At 47.7% G+C, this 12,045-nt stretch overlaps 2 protein-coding genes across 2 annotated transcripts in view; one reads left to right on the top strand and one right to left on the bottom strand.

Moving 5' to 3' along the window:
* The first annotated feature begins 606 nt into the window (after positions 1–606).
* HVCN1 (hydrogen voltage-gated channel 1) lies at positions 607–4,824 on the top strand. The gene is made up of 5 exons (XM_009998424.1): positions 607–835; positions 1,314–1,418; positions 1,802–2,033; positions 4,127–4,239; positions 4,570–4,824. Exons 1-5 carry the CDS (start codon positions 632–634, stop codon positions 4,633–4,635), a joined length of 720 nt encoding a protein of 239 aa, XP_009996726.1. The 5' UTR covers positions 607–631; the 3' UTR covers positions 4,636–4,824.
* Positions 4,825–5,978: 1,154 nt separating this feature from the next.
* Positions 5,979–12,045, bottom strand: part of TCTN1 (tectonic family member 1) — an 11,657-nt gene continuing 5,590 nt past the window's right edge. The window contains exons 6-13 of the mRNA XM_009998423.1: positions 10,497–10,517; positions 9,959–10,084; positions 8,985–9,110; positions 8,513–8,595; positions 8,026–8,166; positions 7,580–7,736; positions 6,425–6,550; positions 5,979–6,122 (exon numbers count right to left, since the gene is read on the bottom strand). Coding sequence (XP_009996725.1) covers positions 5,979–6,122; positions 6,425–6,550; positions 7,580–7,736; positions 8,026–8,166; positions 8,513–8,595; positions 8,985–9,110; positions 9,959–10,084; positions 10,497–10,517 — 924 coding nt within the window. The remainder of the gene's footprint in view (positions 6,123–6,424; positions 6,551–7,579; positions 7,737–8,025; positions 8,167–8,512; positions 8,596–8,984; positions 9,111–9,958; positions 10,085–10,496; positions 10,518–12,045) is intronic.

Genomic DNA, 12,045 nt, shown 5'->3' with positions numbered 1-12,045 from the left:
GCTGATGTTGAGGAAGAATTATGGCTGTTCTTCAGCTCAGTGGTGTGGCTGAGGGTGAGGAGGGATGAAGGCAGCTCTGGGAGCACAGCAGAGGGTTTGTCTCAGACCTGACACAGCAGCCTGGGAGAGCACATGGAGGAGAGGAGATCACCTGCTTCCAGCTTCTAACCAGCAACCTCCATCCCTCGGTGTCTAACAGGAACACAGTGGCTCTTTCCAACAGGGTATCAGCAGCTGCCTCCTCTGGCATCACGAGATGCAAGATAAGGGCTGGTGGGTTTTTCTTCTCCTGCAATGGATGCTTTATCTTGAAATGTTTGGAAATACCTCACAAGGAAGTTCCTCGTTGTAGAGCAGCACCACGGGGTGCAAACAGCAGCAGGGAGGGAGGCGGGGGCTCTGCAGCACGCGTGGGAGGTGATGCAAAACAGGCAGCAGCACCGTGAAGCAACTTCCCGTCAGCCGGTCTGGTCCACACCACCCGTGTTTGAACCAAGTGTCATGCTCTTGTCATGCTTGTTGGGGTGAAACGAGGGAGATTTGGCATCCTTGGTCAGCCCTGAGCGGGGAGGTGACGCTCTGCTCTTGTCCCTCAGACGTGGGCAGGGTGATGCCGGCTTGATCCAGAGCCATGTCCAGGTACCTGAAGCACTTTACGGTGGTGGGCGACGACCCCGTGCAGTGGAGCAACAACTATCAGAAATGGGAAGAGGACGAGGATGCTGGGGAGAATGGGGAGAAGCAGCCAGACTCAGAGATCAAGCTGGAGCCCGCCAGGAGCCGTGTCTCCTTCCAGGACATGATGAAAAAGCTCTTCAGCTCCCACAGGTTCCAGGTGAACAAACTGAGGGCAAAGGGAGAAAAGGGTGAGACTTGGCCAAAAGCACCTGTGACAGCAGAGCTCACAGGGGGAGCTGGGAGCTGCACTGAGCTTGTGGACACTCGTGGTGCTGCTGGTCCTGTGGGAAACGGGGCGGTGAGCGCAGATGTTTCCTGAGCGGCGACAAGCGTCGCTGCGTGCCGGAGGCACGTGCCCTCCCCGCCTGCAGCTCCCCAAGAGCCCCTTGCATCAAGCAGGGGGAAGTGGCTGGGTTTGGTGGGGAGCCAAGGGGTTTTTTTACCAGTGAGACTTTGCAGAAATAACCCACCAAGCAGGGGCTGTGGGAGTGCTGGGTGGGGGCAACAAAGAGCTCGGTGCAACCGGAGCAGCTGAGTGGGGCCACTGGGGCATGTCCAGCTGAAGGCTGTGTCTGCTCCTCTTGCTGATCTGTCTGTGCTGGACAGGGTTCACATTGGTTCTTCCTCTCCAACAGATCCTGGTAGTCTGCTTGGTCATTCTGGATGCCTTGTTGGTCCTTGGGGAATTGCTTATGGACTTGAAAATCATCCACCCAGACAAATATAATATAACCCCAAAGGTAAACTGCAGAGAAATGTCAGTGTGAGCCATGATTTCTCTCTCTTTGGTGCTCAAAGCCCACTAGATAGGATGACTGGGCAGGCAGGATCTGGACCCTCAGCCTTGCAGAGCCAGCAGTTGCAGGCACAAGGATGAAGGTCTCACAGAGCTGAATTACTCTTGCCATTCTTCTCCTGGTTGTCTTCATCTGCTCTGGCTTGCCCAAAGCCACTGCCTGCCCAGCTGTGCTTGTTTTCGTTGTCCCTTAGAGCAGAAGAAATGTCCCCAGCCCTTCTTGTAAAGCCAAACCAGATGTGCCCTCAAGCAAGGGAGGTTTTCCAGCCTGTCTCACTCCCACAGGAGGGTTTCCTGGCCCTAAACTTGCACTGTCTTTTTCCCTAGGTTTTCCACTACCTCTCCCTTTCCATTTTAACCATCTTCCTGGTTGAGGTGGGGTTTAAAATCTTTGTCTACCGCTGGGAGTTCTTCCACCACAAGTTTGAAGTGCTGGATGGGATCGTTGTCATCGTGTCCTTCATCCTTGACATTGTCCTCATCTTCCGGGAGCACGAGTTTGAGGCTGTTGGGCTCCTGATCCTGCTGCGGCTGTGGCGGGTGGCCAGGATCATCAATGGTAGGTGATCCAGGAATCCAGGATGCAGGAATCCAGCCCTGGTACGTGGTCTGGATTTGTCCACCTTACCTGAGTTATCTGGGCTCGTATCCTTGTTCCCATGTCCAAGCCACCAGTGAGATCCCTTGGTCTTGCTCTCCCAGCAAACCCACGTTTTGCCCATGTGGTTTCACTGCTGGAGTGCGGCCCTGATTAGGCTGTAATTTCTTTGGAGCAGCAATAATCTGTGACCCCTTGGTGATGTGGGCCTAGCTCTAGCACAGCAACAATGGCACGTTCCCTTGAAAACAACCCATAATCTGTTTTTGCATCCCTTTCTCCTGGAGGGGAACTCCTGGAGGGGAACTGAAGCTCGTGGCTTCAGTCTGCCCCCCATGATCCTTCTGGCCACACTCTGACAGGGGGTCAGGATAAATCCCAGCCCTCCTGAGTCTGCTTCTATAGCAGGGGAGGTTTTACTGCTCTGATGTTCTGCTGTGACTTCATCATCCCCTCCAGGGATGCTGCAGGGAACATCCCGATCTCACTCTGGATCTTTCTCACTTGGGTTCAAGGCATTTACCATCAAATGAGGAACATAAGATGTCCCCAGATTAGACTGCTGACTCTGCTGTTGTAATTGTAAATTGCTGCAACTAGATGTAAATTCAGACACTTCTGAAACAACTGCAGCTGGAAACATTTTTATTCCTGCTCTGGGAAAAGGTTTTGGGATTCAAAACATGCAGCAATGAGATGATCCCCAATTCCTGCATGAAACCTCAGCCCAAGTTCTGTGCCCACAGGCGCAGTTTGGGTGGGTGCCCTGGGAAGCTGCCAGGATCCTCGGGGGGGATGGCTGGGGCTGAGCCCATCACCTGCAGCCCCCCCACTGCCCCTTGGGTGGGGAGAATGTGCCTGATCCCAGCTGGGAAGAGGGAAGGTGTGAAAGTAGCTCACAGCTCTTTCAGTTTGGAGTGAAAGTCAAAGAGAAACCAGCTCAGTTGTGTGACTGCGTGAGCCACGGGGACCTCCGTGTCTCTTAGCACACCATTTTATAGCAGAAAATCTATAAGTATATCTTCCCCTTGGTTGATCCTGGTTTTCCCCTTGCTCCTTTCCATGCCAACCTGCTTGGAGCAAGAGAGGGGACAAAGCAAACCTGCCCCCAGAGGTTCTGGGTGTTGTGTGTGTTGAGGCACAGGGCTCAGCACCCTGGTGGCTGTAGCTGGACAGGGACCAGATCCCAGGCAGGTGGGGCTGCTTGGTGACCTCCATGCAAATAAGCTGCATTGCTGCTTCGTCTGCAGAGTAAGGAAGCCCCAGACCTGCTGCCTGGGGTGCTACCAGGATGGCCCACCTCCCTGCCTGCCTTGGTCTGCCAGCAGCTGGGGGAGGGCTCTGCTGAGTGCAAAGAACATGATGTTCTTGATGCTCTTAATGAGCTTTTTCTTTTCTCCCCTTCTTGGAAAAGGGTGGGAAGAAAATATCTTTACTGCGGGGGCTGAGTTCACATGTAATAACATAACCATTTTTCAGTAGAGAAGTGACACCTCTGCTGTCATAGGAAACTATGTGTCCTCCCTGCAGCCAGGCAAGGAGAAGCCAAAGCCTTCAGGCCCAAGTCATGTGTCATGTCCCCTTCCTCTGGCCAGAGCCATCTGCCCCTGGGCAGGGGATACCAGTAGGGGACATGGGACATGAGCCTGGTGCCCGGGCTGTGCTGTGCATGGCTGTTAGAGCTGCCCAGGCATGAAACCAGGTAAAACTGCAGCCCCCCAGGACCACAAAGCTGCCAGTTGCCCCCCTGACCCCCCAGTCTCTGCTGAGGGAGGAAATTCAAATTCAGGATTTGAGTGACATTCTGAGTGATTAATTCAGCTCCAAGGCCAGGCTGCCTCTTCCCAGCAGATCACTGGTATCTGAATCCCTGGGCTGGATCATTTAGAACCCTCCTCATTAAGAAAAGCACTTGAGAAGGGTGGTTTGAAGACCAGAAGTGGAGCTGGAGAGGAACGTTCAACTCTTTGAGTACAGACCCTGTGTACTGTGTTAACCTCCTGTTTGTGGCTGGTTTACACTGCACAACAAATCCACTGTGGATTGTTTCTCAGGAATCATTTTATCAGTGAAGACCCGCTCAGAACAGCAAGTGTCCAGGCTGAAGCAGGCAAACCTGCAGCTGGCCACAAAGGTTGAACAACTGCAACACAGCTGTGTAGAGAAGGTAAGAAAACACTTTTCACTGAAACAAGGTTTACCTACTGGCTGTTCCCCACTGGGATCCTTTTTGCAAGGTTGTTGTCAGCTTGGTTTTTTCACCAGAAAGCTGTGGGGTCAGCTGGGCTGAAGAACCACAGCCCTGCCTGTCCTGCCCGTGCTTCCCTTAGCTGCCTGCTGCCAAGGCACGACTGCCCCTGTCCTGCTTACTGGAGCCAGCTTGTCCTGCTTTCCTGCAGCATGAGACACATTTCAGCAGCTGGGAAGATCTGTGGGAACCCGGGAAACTGTTTTAAGGTAAGAGCTGTATTCATGATTAGACTTTTGTCTTCAACAGGAGCAAGAAATTGAGAGGCTGAACAAGATATTAAAGCAGCACGGACTTGTCAGCGAGCAAAAATAGGAGGCCAGTTTTCTGAAGTGGGGGAGTCTGCCCAGGAGAGTGCAGTGTTGAAACCTACCAGCTTGACCTGAAAGGTTTTCCTGTCTCCTTGCTTTCTCTTGTATAGTGTTGTCTATAAACATTTTCTATTTGGCCACTCTTTGATTAGATCTTGGGATTGCAAACAGTTTCACTGGGAAATGAATCACAGGTGCTCCCTGTAAGCAGTGATTTCATAAGACCTTCCTTGTACAGTTGAAACTGCAAAGTAATTTAATAAAGACACATCTTTACATGCTACACAGCCACAAATGTACCATTTATTTTAAGTAACTGAGGTTTCCTGTGATCATGTTTTTTTGTTTGCAGCATCTTGTAGAAACTTGCAGTGCAAATGATAAGAATCCAGGGAATTTCATTTTCCAAGGAGCCGACTCTTCATGCTCAGTCCATCTCTTCCTTGCCAACCATTCTTTTCCCCTTGTTGGTAGTTTCCTCATTTCTGTTGCTCCTGGGGCCACTTTGTTATTGATATAACATTAGTTTAAAAAATACCAACACACCACTCCTTTAGTTGACAATCAAATCAGCACCAAAACAGAGGGAGACACGTGCCATCTGACGTCAGGTGAGGCCTTGTTCTCAGCAGCAGGTCCGAGCTCTGACTCTGCCTTCTCCTTCCATTTTATGGGTTTGTTCTCAGCTCACTGGGCTACAAGGTTCTTTCTGCTTCTACAGCTCAAAAATCACCACATTAAAAGAATCAGAATATGTAAGAACAAGATGTAGGTGAGTGGAGTGCTGGGAACAGTCAGACTCCAGAAGAGCCATTAGAAAGCACATTTTAAAGGACCAAGCTGGTGTTTGAACACAACATGAACTTCTTCAGGTACTAGAAGGTCCCTGTGGTGAGACTGGTTTATAGTTGAAGAGTTAAGATTCAGTAAGTGGCAATTCTGAAAGGTGTTGGCTGTAGCTGGTGTCTCCAACTGCTTTGAGCCCGAGTCAGCTGGAAGGGTCACTGAGCTGCTCTGAAAGCAAAACTTCACTGCTTGGATTTTAAAAGCAAGGTAATGAATTAGTGGTTTGGGAAAAATAGAAATATGTGGCTTATTCATCTATGAAAACAGAAAGCAGAGACCTTATCTAATAGCACATGGTTACTTTAACAATTTGGCTTCCCACTTCACACAGGGCTTTTTCAGCTCTAAAGCTTCCGAGAACCCTCCCAAGGGCTCCCACCCTCTCTCCTGGCTAATTTTAACCCAGTGGGCCCATCCCAGTGACAGCCTGGACCCCACTTCTTGAGGAAATAGACTAAAAATCAGACATATGGCCCTTTTTTTTTTTAATGCATACTTACCTTAGACAAAAGGAAAGAAAAAATCAAAGGGTAACTTGACATTAATTGTGGGCCAGGCTTTGTAGCCTGGCTCTGCAGGTGAGGAAATGTCAGTGAAAACAACAGAACTTGTTACAGGGATAATTCTCTCTCTTCCTGAGGGAAGCTGCAATGAAATGAAATGGTCATTAGCTTCAGTCTTTATACAACTGCTTTGTTTGGACTGGGGTAGATTTGCAGCTGGTATTTATTGTTTTGTTGGGTTTTTTTCATATAGAGTCCCACGTTTCTGTTCATGAAAGCTGTATAGGTTTTTATTGCAGTGTGTTTTGGCAAACAGCCTGCAGTTGTGTTTGAGTTGGAGCAGAAGCTGTTGGGTGCAATCTACTCTAGTATGAAGTGCTACCCTTAGATAAAGAGATGAACTGGGTCACTGTTGCACAGCTGATACCTAATTTAATTACATACCTGCTTCAATGGGGTGGTAGAGATTGTTGCTGTGACGTTCACTATCCTGGCTTGGGGATTGACCAGGGATCCATATTTAGTCCACTTCACTTCTATTTCAAGGGATACTGGTATTTGGCATGAGCTCTGAAAAGTGTTACAAACTCCCTCAATGTCTGACTGGTACAGAAGCAAACACATTAATTATTCATCTGATTAACCTGGCAGAGTGTCCCCAGTAAGCTCATTGCAGGGGGTTTCCAGAGCAACTCTGCCCTGCCTGTGCAGGCAGCACCTGCAGCCCTGGCACAGGCCTGTCCCTGCAGTGTCTCTAGAGGTGACAAACCAGCTCTGTCACTACTGCAGGCAGGACTGTCCTACGTGAGCAGGGCAGGACCTGGGCTCTTCGTGATAGTGCTGAGCTGGCTCTTTTTAGCAGGACAACTGATTTCAGCTGGGACTGTAGGGAATCCTTAAGTCTGCCAGGGCAGAATTTTGAAATGAACCATCTTAAATGTTTCTAGGTCTTCCTTCTTGAACTGTCAGGTTTCTGTTTGCAGAAATCATTCACTGATTGGTTACAAAAGCATGCAGGAAACCTGGGCAGAAGCTGTCACGGGGGGTAGGTGTCATTTGGCACGTGCCAAAGCCACCAAGAGCAGGGGCTGTGCTGCCTCATGAGGAAAAGGGCTAGAACAGAAGATATTAAGAATAAATTTACTTTATGGGTCACTCAAGTCACTGTTTCTGTGCTTTAGAGGATCCTTGCTATCTAGCCTGGCCTGAGCCCCAAGCCCTGGCACTGATTCTGCTGCTTCAGCCTTTTAACCTGACCTCTTGTGCTTCATCCCATCTGAAGAGCATGACTCCCAGCTGTGGCTACAGCTCATTCTGTGCTTCAAACCTTGTCCTGATCCAGAACTGAGGTGCCTGGATATCAGCTTGATTAAACGTAAACCCTGTCCTCCACAGCAAGAGTGTGAAACTCTGCATTTGTGAATATTCCAGCAGGATTTTCCCTCAGCTTGTTTTTGCTCTTTTTTTTTTTTTTTTTTTTTTTTTCTTTCCCCACAGGTCTGAGAAACCTAAGCTGCTGCTGCAGCACAGGTGCAGATCAGGACAGGTGACACAGGACAGTCAGAGTGAAGGGGGTGGTAGCAGTGGTGTAACTTTCACCTGTTCTGAAGTGTAGAGGTGAGTTATTGGTACCCAGTCCAGCACATCCTGGGCTTGAGAATTTCCAAACGAGGCCACATATTCAGGAAAGCTTTGCCCCTTCAGTACATCCAGGAGGGTCTGAGTCAAGGGCTGGCATTTCATAGCTGCAGTAATTCTTCCAGGAAAAGAGAAAAAAGATAAAGCAAAATCCCTTGGTTTGGCACAGGAATAATTTCTTGCCCTCGTGCATCGTTCAAGCCTTCTGGCTACACTTGCTAATGTACACAATTTCTTCAAGAGAAAGACCATTCTTAATTAAATGACTTTTTTTTTTATAATTAAATACTCCATTCCCAATACTCCTTTAGCTGTATAAATATGCCAGGAAAAGATTATAATGGAAAGGGATTTCAGAGGGTTAAGAGCACTAAATTAAACACACACACACCCCCGTGTCCTCTTACCGTAACTTGCAGCCTGATATCATGTTATAACCAAATAATATTGGGGTTCTGGCCCCCTGTGCTGCCAGACAGTCCTGGTTGGATGTGCTCTGCAGAATGGTGAGCTGATTGTATTTGTTGGTGTTCTGAATGATGCCAGATGTAAGACACAGTTAAAGGGAAATTCAGTACTTGGTGTGTATCATGAAGAAAAAGAATCCTTAATCGTATCCCTGAAATACATCTGAAAATGCTCTAACAGCTCAAGATTCCTCTGACCCTGTGGAGCAACAGTGGAGCAAACAGATAGGGTCTAAATCTACCTCACTGAAGAGTCCCAGGAGATTGCAGTCAGGACTGAGTAATTTGCTCCTTTTAAAACAGCCCAGAAAGCAGTTTTGCTTTTGTTAAAGGCCAGATGCGTTTTGTAGGTGTCCATCCTAGAGTGTGTTTGTGGAGATGGAGAAGAACAAGTGCTACAAACAGCATTTCACCAGGGAAAGGATATCCTTGGGGCCTGAAGCCTGCTCTTATGGGCAGTCCAACAACATAGCCAGGATTACCACTGAGAGGGACTGGTGTTGTATCCACCTGCAATGCAGACATGCAGGATCAGCTCTTACCCTGTACTGAAACGGCTGGAAAACACACATATTTCACTTATTTTAGGATGATGATGATTAGAATTATTTAGGAACAATGGTAGCAGGAAGGCTGCCCTGTAAAATTACAATAGTAATCTAACCCTGGGGCAGGCTTTGCTTTCACTGGAGGCAGTTCAACATAACATGACTCTTCTAAATGTGAAAAAAACAGACTCTGGAGACCTTTATTGCCCAGTTCTGAAACGCTGCCTCATTTGTGTAGCCAGGGCAAGTTACACTTTACCTTGCTTCCCAACAACTGTTCTGATTCAAGTTTAATAAGTTTTGTAATTAAATGTCTTTCAACAAGTCATCCATGACATCTCCAGCAGTTACCTGGGTAAAGCTGATCTCAAAGCTCTGCTGGATTGAAAGTGCTTCTTTGTTAATTGCCCCCAAGACAAAAGCAGCAGCTGCTTCTATGATTTCTCCAGTGTCTCTGTATGTAATATGATAACTCACCTGGAAATGAAACATTTTAGATATTAATTAGTACAAATACATAAGAGTACCAAACTAGAAAAAAAGGAATTTAAAACTAGGTAAGTACTGGTTTCTTACTTCCTGGCTTGGGAAACAATCACAAGTATCTACCAACAAAGAGCTGCCTCTATATCCAAGGTAGCAGATGCTTCTACAAGCCCTGGTACTTGGGACTGACCAGCACTGTCCCTTCTGATCTAAATTCTACAAATTAAGACACATGGGTTGGAAATACTGCCTATTTGTTCTAGTTTGTCACTCGTTTCCTGGCTGCAGAGAGAGTGAGTTTCAAGAAGAGGGAAAAAAAAAGCTGTGGTCTGACCTGACAGACAAAAAGGTGACACCAAGTAGCCACATCAGCAGATTTACATATGAAGGATGTTACCAAACCAAGCCACCAATTAGCAGTGGTCAGAAACAAATCTAGGGTTGGAGCCTCTTAAAAACCAACTCCTTGATAAATCTCCTGTGAGCATAAGCCCAATGTTCATCCATTTCAGATGAAAAGATGAACTGAGCTGCACTGTGCTCTCCTGTACCTGAAGTCACCTCCTCCCAAGCATAATGTAGATTCTAAACTCATGTTTTGTCTGTTGTGTCAGTAACAATAGAAAAGGATTTCATCCTGCCTCCATGTTATGCTGCATATAATTATTATTTTGTTGCAAAACACTCTCTTTCATCCCAAAGCCAGTGCTCCTCCTGATGTTTGCTCTGGAGATGGCACCTTGCAAGGCCTTTCTCACATCTTTGTAACTGGTGAGAAAATATTTGATGCACACGTGGTTTCCATCTAGTGTGAGGAGGAAAAGAACTGTTGTACTTACCCTAAAAACTACATTTATGCACAGTTCATCCAAAATCCTAGGGAGCCTGAGGACATCACTATCATTAAGTAAAGTCTGTGTTCCATTCAGAGACTGGACAACTACAGACTGGACAGTAACATTCACCTGAAAAACAAATTATTGTCATTTCTGAATCTTGGGTATCATTATTTTGGGTTTTTTTTCTGTATTATCATATTTGTGACCCTTCTGGATTATTTTCTACAGAGACAGGAGTCAATAATCCCTTGAGCAGCTGCTGTGTCAGATGAATTGCTGAAGTTCAATCAAAGGTTCCATTTTTTTAAGTAACTAGAGAGAATTACTCAAAAAGAGAGAATTTTAGATGAGGGCAATGCATCCAGCTGAAATGTTTTCAGAGAGTATTTTATCTTGGAGTTGCTAAATATCATTACTGATACCCAATTAGAATTTTTTTAAATGTACAGGTATCTGATGAAGTCAGTAAGAAACTCTCACTGACTGTAACCAATCATTCTGCCCCCAGCTGTTCCAGCTAAGTTAGAAGGATACTCACCATCTGACTTGATTTGGGCACCTAGAGGGGAATAAAAGAAGAAATTCAAACCATAGCAAAGGTGTGACCTATTACAAGTAGCAGTTAAGCAATTAAGGCTTAATTGCTTTGCCTATTTAACTCATTATCTTTACACTAACTTTTACATGGTGGAAGTCATTGGATGGACATTGCAGTTCCCACTGTGAAAGTAACTGGTATTTGTGGCTGGGGGGCAAAATCTCCCAGTCCCAGCTTCTTCTTCCCCTGCCAGTCTCCAAACAGAAGCAGTTACACAGCAAGTGGACGTGCACAACTGCCCCACTAGAACATCTCCACCAGCTTCTCATGGAGAGGCAGAAATGTTAGCCTAAGGCCACCAGTCAGGCCTGCAACATATTCACAGAGAGCTCCATTTTATGACTTCCCAATGAGTGTTTGATTCATGTCTTTGGGAAGGGACAAAAACTTGGGCTCTGACCATGAAGCAAGTTCTGCAGAATGATGTCAGGATCCAGGGAGCAGCCTGCTCATCTGACCTCCCAGCAGAGGCCACCTCCCTATGAGCTGGAGACCTGAAGGTGGTGCAGGTAAAGTCACATATTTGTATCAACACCTGAGGCACAGCTCAGCCATCAGAGTCAGCTTTTGTGTGAACAAAAGTGCTTGTGAAGCTTCGATTCACCCTTCAGGGAAGGCTGATTTTTCTGACTGGGGCAGGGGAATGGTCACAGCTCCTCAAATTCTGTTTGTGACCACAGTGTGAAGCTTTGCAGATGTGGAGTTCCTTGGCAGGGGGTTTCAGGCACCCCCAGAGCCCTTTGGGCTGCTGGACAGGCCGGGCTGGAGAGCAGAGATGAAACCATCGATTCCCAAGACTTTGACGGCGCTCAAGGTGCCCAGCCAGGCACGACTGGACTCACCATGATGGGGTTTCCTGCAGGACCTGCTGTCCCAGTTTGCTCCCAGCAAGCCTTCCTGATGTGTTTGGCCATTTCTTTTGCCGGCAGCTCCACCTGCTGGCACTGGAAGGGCTCCCTGCTCTGCCCTGGCACCCCCCTGGCCCCAGCACCAACCCACTTTTCTCTTGTCACATCCCATCTTCAGCTCCCTCCGGCAAGGAGAGCTTCCCACAGACCCTCCCTGGCACCTGCTCAGCCTTCTCCAGATCTTGCCTCGGACCCTTCCTGAACGTCCAATGTACTTTGGACAGAAATCTGACCCCTCCCCAGCTGGGGAACCGGCAAGCAGCAGGTGGGTGATGTGTTCCCTGCTGCTCTAGTGGGGAAGGGAAATCTTTTCATTCAGAAACATCCAGCTGCTTGAGCCTGCCCTGAGCTGGGCTTTTTCTTTCTGGTTCTGCAGCCACCAAGAGTTCCAGGTTTGGGTGCACATGGGAACACTCAAAGCTCTCTGTGGTAGAGTTTTCTTCACCTCTTCCACAGGAGGATGATCCAAAGGTGACACCTGTGAGCAGCCCTTTGCTGATTTCAGTTAGGTCCTCAGCCATCAGGAGAATGGTCCCACCTGGGAGAATGTTAACTATTTAGTGGGCTTTTCTTTCCTGCTG

The sequence above is a fragment of the Chaetura pelagica genome, unplaced genomic scaffold (assembly GCF_000747805.2).
Source record: "Chaetura pelagica isolate M959 unplaced genomic scaffold, ChaPel_1.0 scaffold585, whole genome shotgun sequence".
NCBI lineage: Eukaryota > Metazoa > Chordata > Aves > Apodiformes > Apodidae > Chaetura > Chaetura pelagica.
This window is presented reverse-complemented; position numbering and strand designations above follow the sequence as displayed.

Bases quoted from the DNA above. Each gene is read 5' to 3' on its own strand.
- HVCN1 (XM_009998424.1), top strand. From the start codon at position 632: ATGTCCAGGTACCTGAAGCACTTTACGGTGGTGGGCGACGACCCCGTG. The intron at 1,419-1,801 runs GTAAACTGCAGA...CTTTTTCCCTAG, and splicing joins AATATAATATAACCCCAAAG to GTTTTCCACTACCTCTCCCT. The intron at 4,240-4,569 runs GTAAGAAAACAC...TGTCTTCAACAG, and splicing joins AACACAGCTGTGTAGAGAAG to GAGCAAGAAATTGAGAGGCT.